General features: G+C 43.7%; 1 protein-coding gene across 2 annotated transcripts in view; it reads right to left on the reverse strand.

Moving 5' to 3' along the window:
- The window catches only part of ubn2a (ubinuclein 2a), a 40,234-nt gene that overhangs the window by 5,521 nt on the left and 9,911 nt on the right, over positions 1-24,802 (reverse strand). Inside the window, exons 6-16 of one of the 2 annotated variants that reach the window (XM_047366997.1) lie at positions 16,739-17,291; positions 15,789-15,859; positions 15,348-15,477; positions 12,470-12,576; positions 11,019-11,129; positions 10,384-10,527; positions 8,456-8,506; positions 8,331-8,373; positions 5,607-7,073; positions 5,292-5,499; positions 32-100 (exon numbers count right to left, since the gene is read on the reverse strand). In XM_047366997.1, coding sequence (XP_047222953.1) covers positions 32-100; positions 5,292-5,499; positions 5,607-7,073; positions 8,331-8,373; positions 8,456-8,506; positions 10,384-10,527; positions 11,019-11,129; positions 12,470-12,576; positions 15,348-15,477; positions 15,789-15,859; positions 16,739-17,291 — 2,954 coding nt within the window. The remainder of the gene's footprint in view (positions 1-31; positions 101-5,291; positions 5,500-5,606; positions 7,074-8,330; positions 8,374-8,455; positions 8,507-10,383; positions 10,528-11,018; positions 11,130-12,469; positions 12,577-15,347; positions 15,478-15,788; positions 15,860-16,738; positions 17,292-24,802) is intronic. The other variant, XM_047366998.1, reaches the window with a different exon arrangement.

Genomic DNA, 24,802 nt, shown 5'->3' on the forward strand with positions numbered 1-24,802 from the left:
CAGCAGGACAAAAAGGAGGCATGCAGATTACCTGAAAAAGCAAGCTGCAAGTGAGGAGGTAGGGCAGCTTGCGACCCTGACTGGAGGCTCTTATACAGATCTGAGGAGGGAAGGGTGGACAAATAAGAGGAAAGACTGCAACAAAAAGCACAATGTGTGAAAGATGAAAACACATTAAACCCGAGAAGAGCAACAACATAAAGCAGGGGCTCAGAGCCAGATGGCATTTAGGGGAATAATCTCAAAGGGTTGACAGGTACACAGGATGGAGGCTACAAAGGAGAGAAATGTACCTCGCAGCACATACAGTGGAAGCACTTTTACAGAAAATAAACCAATACATCATATAGAGACTGAGCAATGTCAGGTTATTATAAAAATGATCACATTTAGTCCCAATTTTCAGCTAATTCTAGGTAATCTGTCATCATTAAAGCATTCCTGCTTGTTTACAGGTTATCTTCAAGGAAAAAGCCTCACAGTGGACAAAACAATACCAGCTGAAAGAAAATGCTTCAATGCTATACTTTTATACAAGAGTGAATCTGAAAATAAAAGCCGAAGCTGTTTGTTGTCAACAAGGGTTCTGATCTTAAACCCGTCCTCTGAACAAAACACGTCTTTGTTTATCCACCTACTCGGCTGCAGCAGAATCCATTAGGAGACAGCCGTGTCTGCAGACGTCAACATCTAGGCTGCTTGTCAACTGTAATTAGTCCCAATTATACGCATTCTTTAAATTAGGGTCAGCAACATACACTCACCGGCCACTTTATTAGGCACACCTGTCCAACTGCTAGTAACGCAAATTTCTAATCAGCCAATCACATGTCAGCAACTCAATGCATTTAAGCATGTAGACGTGGTCAAGATGATCTGCTGCAGTTCAAACCGAGCATCAGAATGGAGAAGAAAGGTGATTGAAGTGACTTTGAACGCAGCATGGTTGTTGGTGCCAGACGGGCTGGTCTGAGTATTTCAGAAACTGCTGATCTACTGGGATTTTCAAGCACTACCATCTCTAGGGTTTACAGAGAATGGTCCGAAAAAGAGAAAATATCCAGTGAGCGGCAGTTCTGTGGCACAAATGCCTCGTTGATGCCAAAGGTCAGACGAGAATGGGCAGACTGGTTCGAGTTGATAGAAAGGCAACAGTAACTCAAATAACCACTTGTTACAACCAAGGCATGCAGAAGAGAATCTCCAGCCCGTGGGTCTAGCACCTGTTGTGACCACCTCCCTGCGACACACCACTAACCCCATAGGGACGCCCTTGGACAAATAAGTCCCGTCTCGCCATGGAGCTAGGGCACGAAGGCATGTCCACGTCACCGTGAGCCTGCGACGCCTGTGCAGCCTGGCGTCCATGCGAAAGCTGTTGAGCCACCTCTGCAAAGGACGCAGAAGGAGCAAACCCAAGGGCACAACACGAGGGACTGAAGTCTGTTTGCCTAGCAGCTGCAGGAAGGTGATGTAGGGAAGCCGCCTGCTCAGCCTGAAACGACTGACCAACTGGAGTATGTCGGCCACCCGGAGAACAGATGGACGAGCCCTCATAGTAGTCGAGTCCAAAAGCATCCCGAGAAAAGTGGTCGTCTGTGACGGAACCAGGCAACTCTTTGCCAAGTTGACTTTGAGGCCCAACTGCGACACAAGAGCAAGAAGGCGGCACGTATCTTGAGAGGCACCTGCCAGAGAGGGGCCGCAAAGAAGCCAGTCGTCCAGGTATGGAAGAACCCTGACTCTGGAGACCTGCAGAGGAGAGAGGGTCGCTTTTACGCACCGAGTAAACACCCTTGGGGAAAGGGAGAGGCCGATAGGGAGCACCCGAATTGCCAATGGCGACCCCGATAAGCAAACCTGAGAAAACGGCAATGTTCTGCCGTAATAGGCACATGAAAGTAGGCGTCCGTCAGATCTATTGACGTAAACCACTCTCCCTTCGCAACTGCCTGAAGAAATTCCGACATCGTAAGCATGTGGAAGGGAAGCACCCTCAAGAACTGATTGAGTCCCCTCAGATCTAAAAAGGGGTGAAAACCGTCTGTTTTCTTTGGCACGACAAAGTAAATCGGACAGTAGCCCCTGGGTTGCCGCAGAAGGTCTGCAGCCTTGATTGCACCCTTGGCCAGGAGGGCGACCAGGATCCCGGGTCTGTCTAACTGGGTGGCGGACTGGCTGACTAAAGTCCCTACTGGGACTCTGCTGCACCTCTCGGGGATAGAAACCCCCAGATCTATCACCGTGCCAAGGTGACAGCCGAGCACTGGGGCTAAGAGAAGGACGGCTCGAGCACTGAGGAGGAGGGGGCATACTCCTGCGGAGACCAGAAAGCTGCTATCTAGTCTGAGGCGCCTGAACAGTTTGCTTCAGCCCCTCCACAGCTTCTGATGCGAACAACTCTGACGGCACGACTGGGATACCCCTGAGGGTCTGACGGCATGTTTCGATCAGAGGAGACTGCGCCAGCCAGACTTGTCGACAAGCTTGGACAAGAAAAGACATGACACCGACGAGCTCTCTGGTCATCAGTGCAAAGGCCTGAAATGCTGCGTCGCTAAACCCAACTGCCGCAGTTGCACCACCAGCGTCCTGAAGGGATGCAGAGAGGGCAAACATGAGATGTGCCATGGAATTGCCAAGGCGGCCAGCATGCGCTCCTGCATTGTATGCTTTACACAGGAGGTCATCCGTAACCCGACATTGAGTACGTGGGCATTGGACAGGGCTTCATCTGGTGACACGATCAGCGAAGCAACAGCGGGTTCAACAACTGGCATACGGTCCGGGCCTGCCTAGACTGACTCGTGCATGGCAGCCAACACTTGGCCGTCTGTGGAGAGACGTGACAATGCCCTTGGGTCCCGCCAACAGGGGTGCAACTCCCTCAGGTACTCCTCTGACAGAGGAACAGAAAAGGGAGTAGGAGCCCGCCCGTGCCTGAAAAAAGCACTCCCGAAGGCAGACTCCTCTCCTAGCGGGAGTTCCAGCTGCAGCTGCCTCAAGGTCATACACATAACCTCTTGCATAAAGCCGTCACTGGGCTCACCAACTGCACTTTGCGAAGAAAATGAGCCAGTCTCAGGGGCTTGGGAGGACTGCGACTCCTCCTCACCTCTAAATTTAGTGGCCGACGCGGCCAGAGACAAAACATTATCCTCCACAGACAAATCAGGCATGGGTGGGGAAGAGAGTCCAGCGGTTGGACGTGAGGCATCGGAATGACGCGTTTGCAACAAAGACTTCATCTCTGCTAACTCCGTCGGCAACTGCTCAACCCTTGTGGCTAGGCCCTGGTAAGACTTGGCCCGCTTCCTCCTAGAGGAGGAACACCTGAGGGGGGCCACCTGCCCAGAGGGCAGGAGGTCAGCATCATCCTGAGGGCACAACTGGGCCAACCAAGCCACCCTCAACGCATGGGGCATGAAACTACAGTTCATGCAGGGGTTCTCAGACAGCGCCTCCACCAGGTGATCACACCCAAGGCAGGTAGGACACAGATCATGGCCATCGTCTGCCTGAAGCGCAGCCCCACAATCCATGCAGCAGTGGGAGCCATCCATGTCCAAGATTGAAAATAAGGCTCAATCCAAATCAGATGGGAAAACAAATAAGATAAAATCAGGATAGGGGGCGCTAGCAGGCAAACGAAAAGAGGCCAAGCACAACTACGAAAAGCCGACATCGCACTGTCGATTACACTGGGAGAGGGGGCGAACACCGCTGCCGTCACCAGGTATAAAAAACAAAACTAAAAACAGCCCTCCCCCTTCAGCCAAACAGGTCAATATGGACCAAACTCTCTGAGGAATGTTTCCAGTACCTTGTTGAATCTATGCCACAAAGGATTAAGGCAGTTCTGAAGCCAAAAGGTGGTCCAACCCGGTACTAGAAAGGTGTACCTAATAAAGTGGCCGGTGAGTTTATAAAAAAGCGTTCATTTAAAAGTAGAATGTACATATTTAGTTTAACAGGCACATTATCATGTGTATAATTGTTGCTGCTTGTTATAAAACGAACCTTTTGACTAGTTTTTGATGGAGTTTTTTTCTGACACAAACTCTCTCTTTAGACAATATAAGAAGCAAATCCTAAAAGAAGGTACAAAACAAACAATAATAAGGGATACAGTGTTAAACCCCATCCTGGCAGGGCGGACCTGAGACAATAGCTAAACAGAATACAGTGGTTTCTGCATCATAATGTGCTTCTGCATTCTGGATCATTTTAATTTGGTCTCGAGCAAAACGGCTTCAGATTTTATAGCAACACAACAGCAGATGTCATACAGTGGCTTGCAAAAATATTCACACAACTTAAAACTTTAGCAGATTTTGGAACATTGCAGCCAAAAACTTTCATGTATTTTATTGGGTTTTAATATTGGCTTATAAAATAGAAGGAAACCTGATCTGTGAACAATAACTGTCAGGATTTGCCACAAGTTCTGATTTGAATTTAGGTTTGTACTTTGACTGGGCCATTCTAAAACATGATCTGAACCCTTCCATTGTAGTTCTGGATGTTTGTTTAGGGTGGTTGTAATACTGGGAGCTGAAGCTCCACCCCCAGTCTTTTACAGGGCTGCTCTGCCATCTTCCCAGTCATGCTGAAGATGAGCCCACCTACAGCCTGATGCTGCGACCACCATGTTCCACCATGGAGGAAGCATGTTCAGGTTATTAGTTTTCTGCCACTCAAAGCATTTCAGATGAAAGTAAAAAAGTTAGATTTTGGTCCTATCACACCAGAGCATATTCTATCACATGTCTGTTTGTTTCCTATGTGGCTTGTGGAAAACTGCAGATGACTTTATTTCCAAAAGGACCTTTCTCTGTGCTGATTTTCCCTAGAAGCCAGACTTGTGGAGTGCGTGACCAGTCAACAGATTCTCCCACAAGAGAATCCTCCAGAACAACCATGGGCCTCTCTGATCAATGCTGTCCTTTCCTAGCCTGCTAAGGTGGATTATGCCTCGACATGTTTTCATACATGAAGTTCTCCTTTCATTTTTAGAAGATGAACACCGTAGTGCTCCGTAAACAATTATAATTTTTTTTTTAAATCAAATACTCGATATCCTTCCACTCTGCAATCATAAACGACTTTGCATTGGTCTACCATATAAAATCCCAGTAAAACACAGTGATAAAGTGTTCACGGGGCATGAATACTTTTAAAAAGTAAACAAGTTTTTTTTTCTTTGCCCTGTCAAAAGCTATCATCCTTTAGAGTATTTATAGTAATAAATTACTTTTCATTGAACTTTATTTAGCTGAGCATTCACTCACCCATTAGGTCGCTCTGTGCTTGTGTATATCCTGAGTTGGAGCTGGCGGTTGAGCCCATGCTAGCAGCCCCTGCAGCTCCAGGAGCGCTGAAACTGAGTAACGGGGGAAACTGAAAGGGTAGTGAGACGGGCACCAGACCTCCTAACATCCCAAAGCCCAGAGGAAGAGCGGAGTGGTTGCTCAGGAGAGGAGATCCTGCAGCTGATACCTGACAGGTACAGAAAAAAAGAAAAGTTTTTAACTTTAGTTAAAAAAAAAAATGTATTTCTCTTTTTTTTTTGTTCGTTTAATCTTTTCATTGGGATAAAAACTTACCTGCGAGAGGTGCGACGTTGTAGCAGATGTAGCTAGAGTACCTGAAGGTACCCATCCATTTCCTGCCTTAGAGCCCTGGATGGCCCCGCCCACTACCTTCTGCCGCTGATTGGCTGAGACTGAAGCTGTAGAAGAGGGGGGAGTTTTTTCTGGTGCAACTCCCCCCTTATTGTTAGAGTTGCTGCTGCTCGGTGTGGGCTGAGGTTTCTGAACACTTGCAAAGCTGCAGCTGCCCTGCGTTGGCTTCACTTGCCCGCTCCCCGATACACTAAAGGGGGTTCGAAAGGTTTTGGGGGTTTTGGAAGAGTACTGGTGTTGCTGCTGTTGGCTGGAGATCATCTGATGGGAGAGCTGGCGCGACGGTGAGGATGAGGGGGATGGGGAGGAAGACGGGGGCGGGGTTGGTGCAGGGGGCCGAGGGGTGAGTTTAATGATGGGGGATGAGTTGCTACTGTGGGAGGACTTGGTAAGGGTGGCCTGCATTGGGGTAATGAAGTTAGCTTGGTGGTGATGATGTGTTTGGGATTTATTTTGAGATGGGTGTGGTGTGTGGGAGGTAGGGGACGGTGAGGAGGTTGCTGGGGAGGGAGGGCAGAAGGACTGCAGGCCACAGTGGGAGGTCGAGTTGGAGCGGGACTGTGATAAAGGGGAAGAGGAAGGTGGGATGGGACTGTTCAGGGCACTGCCATTGCTGCTAACGCCACTGGATTTAACACTGCTCTTAGATACACCTTGAGTGGCTCCCATCGTTCCCAGTATCCCCGCTGGGCAGGTAAAACCTTTCTGATGGGGGGGCAGCAGGGGGGAAGCAGTGGGCGGAGGCCGCAGCTTCGGAGGTGAGGGGGAGGGACGTGGATGCATCTTAGCCACTACAGAAGTTGGCCTGTGACAGGGGGTTGCCATGGTAACATGTCTCTGAGTCTGGATTTGGCCCACAGTACCAGAGCCTTTAATGTGCCCATAGTGACCATCTGGAGTCCTGGAGGTTAACGACAGGCCGGAGGTGTGCAAGCGAGCCATGGAGGAGACAACAGGAGAAGAAGAGGAGGAGGTAGAGGAAGGTGTTGCTGGAATTGGTCCTGATAAGTTCCCAGCAGAGACAGCAGCAGGAGGAGCAGGTTCCACCTTAGACAGGGAATGTTGTTTCAATGTGGATATAACCGAGGTCGACAACTGAGAGGCAGCGGGGTAGTGGGGGGCAACGGGTGGAGGAGAGGAGGTGGGTATTTGAAGAGGTGGAGGTGACATGGGGCTGTCTGCAGGGCCCAGGCCCTTAGAGGCATTGCTGAGGAGGGCCAGAGCATGGGAGATGGAGTCCAGAGAGGGAGCGGTCAAATCCTCATCCAGTGAATCCGACAGACAGATAGGCTCCGGGGGTGAGGACAGGGGGGGAGGAGGCTGGCGGCTGGAGGTCATGGCAGGTGTGGAGGTCATGGTGAGAGGCGGTTTGTTGATCCACAAACCCTCCTAAAGAACACAAGACACCCCAATCAGTAACCTGAAGCATCCACTGAGGGAAGCACCGATTTTAACAGTTTCTTTAGTAAATAGGGACAGTTCAGGATTTTTGAGAAGCGGTGAACAACAGTTTAAATCTTAGCTGCAGCACATAACTCTATTGGTGTCTTTATTTAGCCTAAATCCAAATAAGTTGGTTCTGGTGGTTGAAGATGAACTTTCACTGTCCTAACACAGTTTTAATCTTAAGCAAAAGCTATTTTATGAACCTTGAACTGTATCATGTTTGCATTGGGCAGTTATTTACAGAAAAAAACTGTTTATTTACACATACTGTACACAAATTGTGTTTGAATAAACCACTAACACATTTTTCAGTTTGTCATGTTAACATGGAAGAAGTCTGCTTGTATCTCGACCCTCTCAGACTAGCCATAAGCTTTAGCCTGCAGGAGCGTCTAATCTGGATTGATTGTCACATTGAAAACACGAGGATCGCCATCTTCTGCAGGAACAATATTTACTGCTTACACTTTAACACAAACTCACTCCAAAAATCCTGAATTACCCCGTTATTGTTTGTCTTCAGTCTAAACAAAGTCCGTTTTAAAATCCCCAATTCTATCAACATGGTATAGTAAGACTATGAGGGGTTAAGTCATAGCAATACCTTCCAAAACCAGATAACAACAGCATCCCACTGACTTGCTTGAGGCGTTTCGTATTCACTGCAGTTCCTATTTTAAACAATGGATGTCTCTGCAGATCAAATCTGCCTGTATTCTGGTAGCAGAGGCAGTGCATTCCTTATTGGTAACAATAAATACAAAGTTTGACCTTACAAGTGTTACTTTTAGGTCTTTTTAGAATAAATATTCCCTCTGTGTCTATATTCAAATAAGCATATGCTTCACATGCTCTAAAAGCCAAACTATCTTTCAGACTCTAACCCACTGCTGTTCTTGCTTGGCGAGCAGCATTTCCACCTGCGTGCAGCATGTTACAAAAACAGGGAATTGCACTAATGGCCGAAACAACACAACACGCCCCTGCACACGGTGCTCGTGTGTGGACTTTGGTGGAGAGGAGGGGATCCGTGAGGCCGGTATAAACCAAGTGTTACACTTCCCTTCAGCTTTGTAATTTACACAAAAATCTTTTTATTCTCAGAATTAGCAGCTTTAACCAAAGAGTCAATAAGGTCCCCAGCTTCAAGAATTTCTTAGGAACACTTTTGATATGAAATAAAGAACAGTCATCACTCACCTTGGCTTTGGCCTTAGGTCCAGACACCACCCTCCTCCTGACTCTAAACAGGAAAGTAACAGAACGAAACATGTAAGAAGCCCTCCCTTTGAGTCTGAGGTTAGGGGGATACGGTGAATACTTACAGGTTTCCAGTGAGGTGACCATGAACAGCAAGACTTTCTTTGAATAAAATTCTAAAAAACAGAGATAAGAAAGAAAAAAAAGCATTGAAGAAAAAAAGAATTCACCAGAGTAAATAACTTCAGTCACGTTGCAACTAATACTTGATGCAATGTTAAAAAACATATGGGGACAATATTTGAAGAGGGATTTTAAATTATGTCAGACTGAATAGGAAAGAAATGCTGGATACATCTGATATCTGGTAATCTTATCCGTTTCTCCCCACCATTTACAATTCATTGATGTGAGTTGTACTGAAGCACATCTACATTTGCATCAAATTTAGAAAACTAATGTTTCTTTCTACAACAAATCTCTGAACTGTCTGCTGAGTGGTGTTGGCACCGATGGTTGCCTTTTCATGTGTTATCTTAGCATACTGTTGAAACGGACCTTAATATGCCTTCCAATCTGCACTGATGCTATTCATAAAGGTTCACTGTGCTTTGGGTCGGTAGAAAACAGCAAAGCAACTATAGGGATTAAACTCCTTCCCCTAGTGGATTCTATGGACTGACAGCCAATGACAAAGTTAATATGGAGTGCAGATTAAACATATCGTCTCATCAGCAATTATGAAACATTACATTTTACAACTAAAGTGGAAAAATACTAACTGTTTTTCAAATAGTGTTTATGCTATATGTCACTGTTACTGCTAATAAAATAACTTCAGTGCTAGAACAACCTGGAAGGTCCCAAACTAAATGCAATAAATGTGAGTGCAAGAAAGGCAAGGTACAAACATAAAAGTTGTTTAGTAAGAACTGCTGCTTCACTTTTTGCTTTTAAGGCTGATTCTTTTTTTTAAGTCTCCCTAATAGATATTTTCCATCTGATCCCAATATCTAATCAGAGTCCCAAACGAGTCATTTTAAATGACTGGTACTGGAGTCCATGACTTGCCTCAAGACATGATATGTCTTATTTATTTCCTGTCAGTGAATTTTATATCCCATATTCTCTCTCTATTTCATATGTGATCAGATGGCCAGCTCAGTGTCACGCAGCCACGCTCTTGTTTCTGGTCCTAAGTCGAAGAGGCCAGCTTTTAAAGGGTGGGCTGTACAGGGGGCAGCCGGTGATTATGTGCTTGGTGGTCTGTTCAGGTTCGTCACACCTGAACAGAGTCTTTATATTGATACTGAAAATGAAAAGAAAACTGACTTGGTTGCTGCAGCTACCTCTTTGTCAAGCTGTGTGAGGAAAAGCAGCACAGAGAGCAGCTAAAATGCTGTTCATTAAACATTATGATGGTGACAGCAAAGTCCTAAGTTTATTAAGCAGAACAACAACTTTTTTCATATTTATAACCCTTATATAAAAAGTGGAGCAGCATTGAAATTTGTTACATGTAAAATTATCTACGAGGTATATCAACCAACAGAGGAACCATGCTAAGCTAGCCTAGCACTTCCTAACCTAGTTAACCTGTGTTTGAGCAACATATTAAGGCTGAGCAGCTAAAAGACTGGTAGAGAAAGAGATCTGTCAAAGAAGTAAATCATTGGAGTGTCAAGTGAAAGAAAAAAAATAAAACACACACTACTAATGTAGCTCATATAACACCCATTGAAATGCAATGTGTTATTTTACTGCAGTGTGTTTAAAGATACGGTGATGATTTCGTATTAGTCGGGGCAGCTGGGTAAGGCTAATGTCTGGGATTTATTGATTCGGATTAATATCAGACATAAAAGATTATCTCTAATTTCTCTCTCTGTCACTATTAGTGAGTGCAGATTGAGCTAAAATAGATTAAACTATGCCAAACTAAATTCACCAGAGTTGGATTTGTGTGTGAATCATTAGAATATTTACTAGGTTAAGGGATTTGCAGTTATAGGCACAACACAACATTCATAGAAACCAACACAGACTAACAGACCTGGTCTGCATCCAGCCTTTGGGCCATAGTGGTTTGACTTCGTTCTCCAAGAAGGCCTTGAGGTAGTCTTCCACAGAAAGAGTGCACTGGTTCTCCATCTCATAGCAGCTCAGCTTCACACGGACCAGGTTACACAGCAATGTCCTGCACAAACATAAGGTTCTGATTGAGATCAAGATTCAACGTTTTAGTTCTGTTTGGCTTAGAACGCAGGTAAAGAGAACATAATGACAAAGGGCACAAATTTATTGTCTCTTTTGAAACTAACTTCTTCTCTTAGACGTGCCTCATTCAAACATTTACGATTTATATTTACTTTAAATTCTTTAAAACAAGCTCAGTTTAAGAGTCTATTGGCTAAACTTAAACATTTAAAAATAGATAAACAGTGATCGGTGTTTATCCTCAGACGTTTAACTGAGAAATTAAAAACATTCCAAGGACAGGTTCATCATTTCTGTCTGTTTCACCATAGCAGATCAGAACAACATTCACTATATGCAATCTGGATGGGACTAGACTGAATAGGAAAGAAATGCTAGATAACAAAATGGTAAACAAATAAAGAATAAACATAAATGTCAATCAGCAAGCAGCATCCAGACAGCAACTGGAAGACAGAGTCTAATCATTACCTGAGCTTGTCATCCCAGATAAACTTCTTCCGTGGTCCCATCACTCTTTTCCCAGGTTTCTCATCATCCTCCTCTTCTGAGCCGTTCTTATCCCCCTCTTCTGACTGCTGCCTGTAAAACAGACAGGACTCATTCTTAGCAAGTTGGTCTCAAAAAGGGTTCATGATGGAGACACGGGGTTCAGTTTCATTCTGATCGGTTTGAATGCTAATAGAAACTGTGCTACCCTGAACCTTCAGCCCTCGAATCTCCTAACCTGAACCAGCGCCAAGTTCTAGTCCCTGAGGAACACCCTGTCTATTTTTAAGACTATAGACTGTTTTTTATGTCTCCATAGAAGTTTCACCTGGGCAGGTGCTTCTCTCTTTAGCTGTCACCTACCAGGAGGTGGCCATCAGCTGAGCTATTATTGCCAATAACTTCATGTTCTCTACTCTCTATAGAGGGAACTATTTGCCTGGACTTTCTGTGTTTAACCCTCTCTTTCATGGTTAAAGCCACTGTAGGAGCTACTGCTGTCACTAACGCTGTTTTTCATCCCATAGATTTTCCTACTGGCTCAGACCTTAAATGCTTAGCCGTGTTTCCCTCCTAGATGAAGCCACTAATGCTTCTTCTCTATTCACGGTTCCAGCGTCGCTCCGCTCAACTTGGCACACAGTCCCAGGTTCTGCTGGAGGTTCCTTTCCACTGTCACCATATGCATGTTCAGTATGAGGGACTATTCAAAAGCTTACCCAGAAAACACTTTAACATTTGGCATTATAAACTGAATTTGACAGCATTACATTGCAACTAGAATCTAATTTGAATGTATGCAAATGAAATTGAATGTCCTAACATGATTGATTTGCTTCTACAAATCTGCTTGTCTTGTTTATTGTCTTGAGATGAAATCTGTTGTGAATTGAAGGTATGTAAATAAAAGACTATTATTATAGTTTAAACTTTGAGAAAATGTGAACTATCACCAGATATTAATAAATCAAACCGCCTGGGTTCACACACAGAGCAGCAGGTGCCTCATTTCTTTCACACTTAAAATCTGTTAAGAGTGGCTGGTATTTTTTTATTTCTTCATAAACTCTGCTAAACAAACGATAAAAGATTAAAGCTGATAAACAATGAGCCGCAGTGGAGTTTAAACTAAGATTAACAACACATGATACTAAGAATTTAACAAATTAGAAATGTTTAGCATCTCCACAAAGCTCAAACCCCAAACATTTGAGTTCAAATTAAACTCTACCTTCCTACATCATCCTTTTTCTGTGGTAAACTTCTAAGGCAATAGGTTTCTATCCTGGTAGATGCAGCAGAAGTAGAGCGGTATAAAGAACTACCCCAGAAAATCTCCCTGGTTCCTGAGAGATTCCTTTAGTGACAACACACCAATGATGGGACTCATGAAATCAGGATCGCTTATCAGTTGAAATCAGAGATTTACTCACTTTGCCACCTTGGCCATGCAATCCATGTTATATCTTGCGATCTGTTCAGGCATCACGCTACAAACAGCCAACTTCAGCTTCAACAGAGGCGCCCGAAGCCGGTCGTCCTGGTATACAGCGCGTGAGAGGCAGAGAAAACGGACAGCAAAAGAAGACAAAGGAGATGGAGGAGAAGGTAAAAGGAGATAAGTAAAGAAAAAAAAAAAAGGGGGGGGGGGGGGGCGATAAAGGACGAGTTTTTGCATATTTATTGCGAACACTCTTAATGATGCTTGAGGAAAGCCATTAGAGAGCCTTCAGTGGCAGTTCTTGCTGCACTTGTCTGTCCACATTGATCCTTACAAACAAACAACTTGGTGGGGAGAAGGAAGCTGCACAAAACAGCAAGAAGTTGAGAATTAGCAGACACTGAAATACAACTGCAAATATAAGTAAGGGATTCCCAAATCTGTTCCTAAAGTCCACACGTAGCAAACTTTTTGTGGATTAAAAATTAAGATTTTGAGATAGAATAGAGCCATAAATTCAAATAATACAACATGTTTAATTATGTTCAGCCTTTTCCTATTTACATCTACTTCAGGTTTATAATCTAAACTTTTTCTTAAAGCCTAACCCCCATCTATCCTTGTCATCTACTAACTTAATTCTAGGGAAGCTTGAACCATCTGCATTAACATCGGTACCAGCTTGTCAGTAAATATGTAAAATAAAGGTATCAATCCAATAAGCAAAACTGGTTGATAATAACCGATATTTATTTCCATCTTGTTGCCGTTTGTGTATGTTTCAGGAGGGGAGGGGGTTGGCCATGGTATCCGTTTGGTCATGTGACAGTGACAGGCATGCAGAGCAGGATTGTGGGTGTTTAACTGAAGCCGAGAAGCAATGTCAGTGGTGTGGTTGTTTTTCCACAGAGCTGAAAGGGTAAGGAAATATTTATAATAATGGTAAATATCCGTCACCGGCCATAACAGCAGTACTGATATCTGTTCAAATTATCATATTGATGTATATCTGCTTAATTGTGTGCAAGGTCTTCTACAACATTTACAGGGTGACGAGCGGGATTGACCCTTGACAGCACACAGGTAGGGTAGCAACGATAGCTAAAATGACTCAAATGATTTAATTTTTTTAAATCCTCGATTCTTCTTTTATTTCATATCATTTCATACTGTTCCACCAACTAATTATGCTCCCCTCGCATCCCCATGTTTCATATGAAACGGTTCTAGCTTTTATGGGCATTACTGCAATGGAATCGTGGAAAGTGCTACTCAGTGATCACAGCAACGTCCCAATAACAACTGAACCTCATCTCATGCTACACTATGCAGGTGCTCTGTCTGCATTGTTAAAGATTTACATATCTTGATATGACTGAATGTTTGGAGCAGCTCCAAGAATTCAGTGTGTAACAAAATACTTTCTGATTAATTTAGTTAATACTTATTTGACCGCTTGGAGGCACTGGTATACCCCTTTTACATCATTAAAATATAACTTAGTTTCACATGTTCATTTGACATCACACAAGGTGATCTGCCAAGAGGCATATTTTACAACTGCAGTGGATGTGCCTCAGCAGACTTCCTCAGCTCTTTGTAGAGATATTTATGCAAAAAGTTCAAATGCAGTCCATGCTTTAAGAAAGACCAACACTGTTGTTTCCCATCCACAGCATGTTATTTTGCTCATCAGATTCTGCTGATCAACATATTTCTCAAATCAGGCAGACACTGGAAGATGTCATGACAACATTCTGTAACCATCATTGTACTGCAATCCCATATTAGCCCTTACAGTTCATAGTGTTTACAGGTTTACTACTTCCTCCTGATGCGAGTCAGGGGTGGCGTTTTAATGGTGGGCAACTTTCAGTTGATCGTGAGGCCATCAAACATGTAGATCACCAGGTAAAACACAAAACTACCACCCTGAGATCAACAAGTATGGAAAAAATAAAACGGCAATGTATCAATACAGACTTCGTAGACCTGAGGGGAGTTGATTTTATAAAGGCCCTCGTTTCTTTACATTTGGACATTTTCAAATATGCCAACAAGCATAGAAAGATAATAAACAATACGAGAAATACATTGATTCTGAATTGGGATGTGCCAATATGGAAATTTGGGCCATAATAACCAACATCTGAATCGGCCGATGTTAGATAATGCCAATATATCGAACAACCTTCTGAACTTTCAGCTCCTCTGGTCAAAGACATTTAGAGCAAATATGAAAAAACACTACTTCTTAAGTAGCGGCACCTCCACTGTTAACTCTACATATTGTTTTTGTGTGGAAATGACTGAGATGATTTCTTAAAGAGTCAGCTAAAAACCTTTCAGCTGTTTTTAATAATAATTTAGACTTTGTTGATCTCACAATGGAGAAATTGTCCTCTGAATTTAACTCATCCCCTAGGGAGCAGTGGGCTGCCATTGGGGAGCATTCAGGGGCTAAGGGTCTTGCTCAGGGACCCAGATTGGCAGGCTGTGGGATTCAAACCAGCGTGCTTGTGGCCTCTCTAGGACGCAAATGCCCTGCTCTCTAACCACTAGGCCACCACTCTGTAAGATACTTTATGTCTGTTTCTTTTAATGCTAATTCTCTTATTGTATTTAATAATAGGTGGTATAACTGCAAAGCACTTTGTAATTTTCATTCTGTTACATTTAGATGCACTAGTATCCAAATGAAATGTATCAAGTTCACATGTAGGTAGTTGCAGATATTTCTCACTCCAGTTTGTAGACACCACAATGCAGCCACAAAGGTTGCAGTGTGAACAGCTGATTTCTAATCACATTCTGGATCAGTACATGCCCGGGGATTTTCTACAGCCTCCTCCGATCTGCCATTTCCTCACCTGGATGTTGAGACTGAGCTTCTTCAGACGCTTGAGGAGGGCTTCTTTGTTGCATGGCACAAATGTTTCCATGTGCGAATAGATGTCTGAGCGCACCTCAGGAGGCTGCTCCTGGACCTGCAGCTCAATACTGACAGAAAGTCAAGCTGGTTAGAAAAAGACAACAAAAAAAACGAGAAGCAGCATCGAACAGTGAGATGGAAGAGTGAAGAGGTGGATGAGGGCAGAACAGATGGAGGTGGAAGAGGAGGGAACGCAGGATGAATGGAAAGCAGTAATGTGTCATTACCACAGACAATAGGAGAACGAGAGAAAGCAAAACACTTCAAGACAGCAGGAGAGGTGACTGGGGAAATCTGCTGAAAATGACTGAGAGAGAGTGATAAAAGGAGAGAGAGCTGCAATTGGACTTGGCGGTGATTTAAAAGCTGTCCTACTCACTCCAGGAGAATGTTATTCATGTCCAGGGTGAAAAACTTCTTTCTGCCCTCCTGATCAAACTGTCGTGAGGCCTGCGGTAGAAACGCCTGAGTCAGCAAACAGCACTGATGTTTAAACTTCAAGCACAGAAACAGATCTGGAAACATGCTGAAGCATGTTTCCAGATCTGTTTTCTGTGACCAATTTTAAATAATGAACCTTAAACCCTAAAACCATAAAAACAAGTTTTTACTTTTCAACCAATCACAAACCATATGTTCTGAGAGCTCTTTGTTTTAGAGCTCACTTCAAGGAGGCTTCACGCAAGTTGGCAGAACTCTGACAGTAGTTTAATAAAAAAAATACAAAAGCAGAAATAATGGGTAAAAAACATCACTGATGTGGAATATCAGGAATCATCGGGCTCAATTTGTATATAGATATACTGTATATGGCTGGGGAAAAAAAACTATATTGCTCAAGGTCAATTCTCATCAGCATAGAAAAACAATGAGAGTTACTCATCTTTATGATAAATACATTTCAAGATTAAACATAAATCGCATCTACAAATAAAATAGTGCTCAGTATTTTCTCCCATACAGTATGAAAAGAATTTCATTCTTTCTCTGTACTCCTCTCACTATTTCCTTTATCAACTCTGTCCCTTTTGTGAATCTTTTACCTAGATGTAAAAAAATATCTGCGGCTCTGAGATGTAAGAACTATGAGGGCATAACTCCTCCATGAGGCAGGAAGAGTCCTTGCTTGGTTACATAAAACCCAAAAAGGCTTCAGCTTTAAGCCCTATTTTTCCATATACTTCACTATTCCAAAGGGAATAATCGCTAAACAGTAACAATAAACATCCCGAGCCTCTCTGTGAGCTGAGTGGTATTTCTGTTTAACTTCAGAGAAGAGGCTTCACGGGTAATTGCAGCCACCCACTAAAAAAACCACAGCTGACTCACCGCCCGCAGGTCCTCGATGCGTTTAATTAGAGGAGCCGGCAGTCCGTCAGGTAGTGGCGGTGGCGAAAACAGTCCACTGGAAGACCCCAGGCTTCGCCCTTGGCCACTTCCTCCCACTGCTTTTTGGGAGGGAACACCAATACCCAGAATGCCATTCTCTCTGGCCGTTACCATTGCATGCTGCTGGTTGGTGTCCAACAGGTTAAAGTCTAGATCTCCCAGGAGATCCTGCAGCTCCTTCTCGTTGGTGGAGCCCAGCAGTGACATAACAGCAGGGTCCGAAGTGAGGTCTGTGAGTGAGAGATCACCGGCAGATGTACCGCCCTGAAGCTGGGTGGAATTAGAGGCTAAGGGAAGGTGTGTAGAGTTTCCGGGTTGGGGTTTGCTGGCAGTACCAGCTGCCAAACGGAGGTGATCCAGGTTGGGATTTCTTTTCGTAATCTCTTCTTTTTCCCGGGTGAAACGGCGGAGCATGGCTGCAAGGTACAACGAGTCCTTCATCAGTTTCTTTCTCTTCTTCTTCTCTGGCCGGTGGAGGTTGAGAGCTGTCACACTGTTAAAATGAAAATAATTTAAAAGTTGTTTTAGCACAACAATAAATAAGATAATAATGAGAAGAGATGTTATATTTTATTGAACTGGAGCCTAGAGGAAGCATATAAATGGAGAACACAAGAGGCCCAACAATAGAATCTTGGGGAGCTCCACAGCAGAGGCCTGATGGAGAAACCGATTCATGAAGGGTAATGAAGAAAAAAAAAAAAAATCATAGAAAGGGAAGATCAAAACCCTTCCAGCACAGTACCTCTGAGCCCACAGAACTCCAAACTAAACAAAACCAGACATTAGAAAACTGTGGTTAACTTTATCAAAAGCAGCTGGTGTCTAAATTCAACATAAAGCTTTACATAATGAAGAGTGGTTCAGTGTTCACTGGAGTACAGGTCATTGCGTTTGAATGTTGTTCTCCTCAAGAAGAAAATTGTGCTTTCAAGAAAGTAGCGCTGAAAAGTGTAATCACACAATTTTGCCATTAGCAGCTTTCAATTTGTTTCCCCCTACCAGATTCATTAGTTTTGAATTTAACCGCATTAATAAAACGATATATGTTGAATTTTTTAGAATTATAGTGATGGTTGTTGATGGTTTTACCAGATACTTTAAATCTGTTACTTTTAATATGCTTTTTAGAAAGTAGGTCTTAAACACACCTGTCAAAATGTAACCGTTTAATGATGTAAAAGACGTTTTACATCATTAAACGGGTATCTTACATCTTCTTGACTTCATATATGGCATCACTTCCACAGGGGTCCCACCAGGAATTTTTATGTGCGTGGCAGAGGGGTGGGGGGCGACGATTTTCTTCTGCAGGCCCGTCATGATATGATGCCGTTTATGCCCACCCTTCAAGGCTGACATGATTTTAGAAAGCTTTACTGTTAGCGGTCACACAGGATAATAGGGTGAAAGGAAGCGGGAACAGACTCAGTGCATGCGCTGTAGCCGACATAAAAACCACATGGAGGGAGCCCAGAGGTCAGTCAAAGGGCCGATACGCTCGTAGTGGCCAGAGAACCCTACGCTGGCGAGAACCCTGCTTCTAGTGTCTGAAACCAGAAATGAAGGTAAATTGTGCTACAAGTATTTTCCTGATATCTGCATCATTTAAGAAGCTGTGGTTTGCAGAGGTTACAAAATCATTCCAGTGCATCACACCATGGCACAATGAAGCCAGTCACCAATCCCTGGTGGAAATATGGGACAACAGGGTTATTAAAAACTGGACATTTCCAGAACTGATAAGACTGAAACTGCTCACAGAGGTGGTTAAGAGGACACAAGCAACACTGAAGGAGCTATAGAAATATCCAAGACGATTTTGCTTGTGTTCTAGATGTGACAACAACCTCCTGTTTTCCCCATATGCCTGGACTAAGGAGTAGGGAGTAAAGAGTAAAACTTATTATGGGTGATGCAGCAAGACAGAATGCTTCAGTTCTTTAAAAGTAAACATCCAGACCTCGCTAAAATCTTGTGGGAGAATATGTTATAACCTAATAAGACCAAACTTGAACTTTTGGGCCAAGTTAGAAAAGGCACGTTGGACATCTCCATAAGAACACCATGAGCAAAGTGAAAGATGGTCATGGTAGCATCACATTTTGTCAGCTGGAACTGAGGTTTTCGTCTCAATGAAATTAAGAGCAGTTACAAAAACTAGTCAGTTTGGACCCAGAGACTTTAGGGTGTCTCCCAGAAAGCTGAAGATGGAGCAGACACTGTAAGTCCAAACCTGCACGAAAATTAACAAGAAGTGATTTCATGAGAGGAATAATGACGTTTTGGAAAGGCAAAGACAGAATCTAAAACGGCATCTGACAAAATCTTAGGAGGTCTGAAGAAGGCTTAGGACAACTGATGTCCTCGCAATCTGATAGATTTTGAGAACATTTACAAGGCAAATAACATTTGGGCCAATATTGTCAAGTTGAAATGTGGGATGCTGATTGCCAAAATTGAATCAAAAGGTGCTTTACCAAAGTTTCGGGTTTAGGGTGTGCCCACTTGTGCAATCAGGTTAATGCACCTTACTTGTTTCCATCTAACAGATTTATTTGGTTTTCAGTTGAATTCAACAGGATTAATGGCACAATATATGTTGAATCTTTTTTTAACTATGATGATGGTTGTTGATGGTTTCTTTTATTTTACATCACTAAAAGTCAATGCATACCCTTTAGAGAGCCACTGTAACAATGTATGTGGCCATCAAGATTGTTAGTTTTTATTCTAAGCTGAAGGTGTACTGTGTTAATAACACTATAAATGAAAAATAATGTGATCCTCACCACGTCCTAAAATAAAGCAATAAACTTAAAGATGAACAACAACACGTGACACATTTGCTGTGGGATTACCATTTAACATATCTAATGAGGAGCAGAAAACTAAGATCAAATTAGTGTTTCTGTTCATAAACGGATGCTGCCAGTTGATGCTAATTTGATGAACTGAATCTGAGCACCTCTAAAGAAGCTGGGGTTTTCACAGTTTGCTGGACTTAAGTCAGAGTTGCCAAAATGACAGGGTGGAAAGATATCAGCAATAATGTTAGAGAAGCATTTTTCCTTGCCCATCCTAAGAACATCCTGATGGCCTATCATTCTGCTGTCAGAAAGATTATTCACAGATTGAAGACACTTAAGTAGACAATATTCACATGGAAGGCCATCCCTGCAATTATGAGGTCAGAATGCAAGACTAGCTTAGTGAACCAGCAAAGCCTTAGAGCTCCATTCTCCACAGTCCTGAGAAAACATGTTAAAGGTAAAAGCACAATAACTGAATGAAGACAGAAGACACCTGGAACGATATTCTTTGGACAGCTGAGAAAGTATGGAGGTCAGGGCATTCTGCAAGTTAAGTGAAAACCAGCCAAAGAATATCAACACAAATAACGTCTAAATAACTTAAATAACAATATGGACTTATTCTCCATCTAATCAACCATGACACCTTTCAGTCATTGAATCAATCATGAGTTCTTCTATATAACAATGTTTTCTCAAGTCATAGTTGGGCTGCAAATATCAGGAAAATATGGAATGTATGAAAATATGGAGAAATGACTATACTGATTACAATTAACCTACAATTTCATGACTGTTTATCTTTGCATTTACACAACGGCCACTCTTCATTTTCATGAAACTTTTGTATCCCCTGGCTGATTATATGGGTGCTTCCACCGTTGAGTTTATAAAACAGCGCCATACAGGTAAATGACATCTACAGACGCGGAGCAGTAACCCCTCCCACTGCAACAGTGTTTACGGAGGTCTTCCATAGACAGCTTAGAGATGGAGAGATGCTCCTGTTGCGAAAAGAAAAGCCTCGATTTTCAGTCAGGACACTATAACTGATCATTCAGACATGGGAGCTTCACTTTAAAACGCCAATAAAGTCAATACAAACTCCATGGAAAGGTTGAACTGTAACACTTGACTTTCATGTTCCATCGCTTCTGATGCAAAAGAAGAGCACAGAGAGTTGCAGGCGGGATCAAAACCTGCTGTTCAAGCAACAAACCTGAGACCATTTTGCTGAATTATCAGCACTGCAAAGTCAGGGCAGGTTTAGAACAGATCCTAATAAATAAAGCCTGAGAGACTTGTCCCAAAGGAACATAAAACACACACACACACTTGGTGTTTTCTATCCTTATGGGGACTTTGCATTGACTTTCATTCTTTTTTCATACAGTTATATGGCCGAACCCCAACCCTTACCCTAAACCTAACCATTACTAGGCCATACCTAACCTAAACCTAAATGACAACTTAGTCCTAAACTTAACCCCTAACCCAACAACAGCATTGTCCCCATGGGGACCAGTGGGTCCTCACAATGTATTATATTTTCAGAAAATGGGCCTTATCATTTAACCAAAACACACACAGCAATAGTGCCTCTTCTCTTACAAATCTGTTAGGGATCAACAGGTCTCGGGATTTGTTTTCGTTTTTTCACTTATACCTCAAAGCATTAAACAGTTTAATCCTTTTCACCCCAGACAGCTGTAACCTTTTACAGTGTAAGTTACCATAAAGCTTAATATAGTATCAGATTAAAATAGTCTAATGTTTAAAACATTTAATGCATGGCTCCCGAGAACTGCACTGGGCCCTAGAAAAGATTCCTTTGATGGAAACGCGCTTAATCCCTCCACCATTCTTCATGACCTTCATCATCTCAGCCACTAAAAATATATGTCAAGTGTGAAAATTAAAGGCGGTAAGAGTCCACCCAACTCACTAAATGTATGTTGAGCATGAATGCATGGCACTTGAAATATAATATCCTACCAAACACTGTGTCCAATCAGGCCTTGCAATATATTGTGCAGCTCTACTGTCTAGTCTGAAAGGTTTGACCCAAACAGAAACAGAACCCCTTTGAAAACAGGCAAATAAAGCAAAAGGATGTGTTTTCAGGGTTCTGTTAACATACAGACTACAAGCGGAATGCAGTGGGAACCTAAGAGCTGTAAACAAATGTCTACAAATCGCAATGGCATAAAGCAATACAGAGATGTTGGGCTACATCAGATCTGGTCATACAGATGCTGCTAAAGGAAGTTCTGGGAGCCATTCAAACCAGGTGTGTATTTTGTGGTCGGATTTATCAGATTCATGTCCAACCGAGGAACAGTTGGGTTCATTAATTTGAGCTGAGGTGTTCATTTTCATATATGAAAGGCAGAAAGCTGGCAAACCTGTTTCTAATCCTGCTTTTTCAACTTAGTCTACTGCTGAAAACACCCATAAATGAACAACACTAAACCTATTTCAATCCTTAAGCAAGCCTGAAATCTGGGTGGCCCTTGTGACAACAGAGGTACTGCAAGTCTTCCTTGTGAAATTTGAACAAATACAGCAGCTGACCTTAGACGTCCTAATAAGAAATGATTGTTCATACCAAGACATCAACACATGCTGACGAAGGCAACTCAGAAGCCCGGAGAAGGTGAGGAGCTACTAGGAATGAGGGGGGATTACCGGGCAGCTTGCTTTCAAAGATCAGTCTCTCCGACAGGCACATATATAATATCATCTGTTTCATAATGGCACAATCACAATGGCTGCTGCTATTTTTAGAAGATGTTTTCAGAGTGTTGGCATCTCAGAGCGTTCAGCATATTTGAGCGTGGATAAAAGAGCATTTTCTTGGAGGTGGCTGGCTTGTCACAGCAGCTTAAAGCGAGCCTCAGTCAGCATCCTTGCTTCAGCACAGATTTATGAGAGGCTCCGTGCAGAGGCAGAGGACCGAGTCAGAAAGAGTGCTGGGTTATTAGAACCAGCCAGAGGAATTGTGCATTTCAGCAGTGGTCCACATGACATCCAGTGCTTATGAAAAGATCAGTCTGGAGAAATTGTCGTCATTACTGTACAGTATAACTGTCTAACTGTGACATACTCTTAATAAAACCTTGGTTTTCTTGTAATTAACTTTATTTCAACAAGGTGTATAACAACTAGAAACAGGTTTTAGCTAAAGTACATGTGGTTCATATTCACTAGGCATGGGCTTCATATTCCTGCTGTTAAAATTATCTACAGAATTTCCCTGTGATCGTTTGAAGCATGAAAAAGCAGCATTATGACTCTGCTACCTATTGCTGAGCACAGCCAGCTGGCTGGAAGAAAGCTTCTACACTTTACCTCCTTTACAAGAAAGAAAAATACTGATTGGAAATTTAACCAGTGTGGAAAAAAAATCATATTTATAGTGAAGGAACTAAAGGAGCTCCAAGTATGAGCTGGAGATGGCACGGGGATGGATGCCACACCTTCCCGGCTATCTGGGAAAACAGGTCCCGTCTCACTAGAAGCTGCCACGGCTCCCCCGTCCAAATGGTGGAAGAGCAATGGAAACCAGACTTTCATGGGCCACTCCAGCGCCAACCCTCTGGGGACCCTCTAAGTCGACGTGTTCACCCAGTAAAGAGTGGGCTAGATCAGTGGGAATGTTGGAAAGGCATGCAGCAGCTCGCCCAGACAGCCGTTGGCTGAAGGTATCCGCCCCTAGTGAGGAACCAGGCTCTGCCAGGAAAAACCACAATGGGTAACGCGTTGTGCTCCGTGAGGCAAAGAGGGGGGAGTCTTTGGTGGGAAAAGCAATCCGCCACAGAGTTCCTCCTGCCTGGTAGGTGCATTGCCCTCAAGAAGGTGAGCCAGGGGTGCGCCCAAGTCCACAGCCTCTGGGGCCTCCCTCAGGGACTGCAGTGACGATCCCACCCTGACGGTTGACAGCCTTAACCCTTTCGGGGCACGGTAACCAGTTTGTGGTCCTGCCCTTCGGCCTGCCCCTGGCTCCTCGTGCAATTACGAGGTTTATGAAGACGGGCTTAACCCCTATGTGCCTAACCCGCACAGAGGGGTTAAGGCACAGAGGAGACCGGTACTTCCTGTGTCGCGGATGGATGGGAATCTATCAAGGAGAACCACTCTCCTGGACGGATAGCCTGAAGAACGTCAAGGTTGTGCAGCATACCAAAAGGCACCATCAGAAACCAATACAGACCCCAGAGGTCCAGCACCGGCCTAAGGTAATTGTTGTTCTTTGGTACGAGTAAATACTTTGAGTAAAACCCGTCCGTCTGCAAATGTGGAGGCACAACGACTATGGTCCTTTTGTCCAGAAGCGGCTGAATTTCCTGCCACAAGACCTGAGCCTGTGCAGGAGCTGTGACCGAGGTCACCTGGGTAGGGGGTCCCATGCCCTCGCTGCGACCACCCTAAAACTCAGAGGCCCGACTGAACTGCCGCTGGCATTTTAGAGCCCGCTCAGCCTCGGGCCATCTCAGCTGGCCCGGCACTACCACCAGACTTCGGAGGGTCTGCCTGCAGTCGTCCAATACCGGAGCCTGTGCCAGCCAGACCTGATATCGTCCACCAAGGCTGCCAACTGACAACCCAGTTCCCATAACATCAGTCCAAAACCTTGCAAAGCCGCATCATTGGTGTTACCAAACACTCCCCCGGCCATCTCTGGCAGCAGTATCTGAGACTGGGCCAGCAGAAGCATGAAGAGGGAATTGCCGATACGAGCCGCAATGTCATAGGCTTGGCACAGAAAGCTGTCAGTCACCCGGCACTTGGACAGCGGACTATCTCCTTTAAAGCCTCATCTGGAGAGAGAACCATCGAGGCGATGCAGTGATCCACAGGGGGCATGCAGTCCAGCCCATGGAACCTCGAATTGCATATGGAGGCCTGGGTTCTCGCATCCCTGCCATGGTGAAAGAATGCCCTTTGATCCGTTTGATTCCAGCTGCCTTCATCGGAACAATGCCAGAACATCTCAGACTGACTACACATGTGCACACAGCTGGTTGAATTGGAGGGAGTGACATCTCATATTAGTTTCTACTTTAGACCAATTTGATTTGGCCTGTATCTCAATTCTTTTTCATTCATCAGTCTTGCAGATACATTAACCAACCAAATCTCAAGAAGAACATGTCAAAAAGAAAAACTTGCACCGTTGTTTATAAGCATT

Source organism: Girardinichthys multiradiatus, chromosome 5 (assembly GCF_021462225.1).
Source record: "Girardinichthys multiradiatus isolate DD_20200921_A chromosome 5, DD_fGirMul_XY1, whole genome shotgun sequence".
Lineage (NCBI taxonomy): Eukaryota > Metazoa > Chordata > Actinopteri > Cyprinodontiformes > Goodeidae > Girardinichthys > Girardinichthys multiradiatus.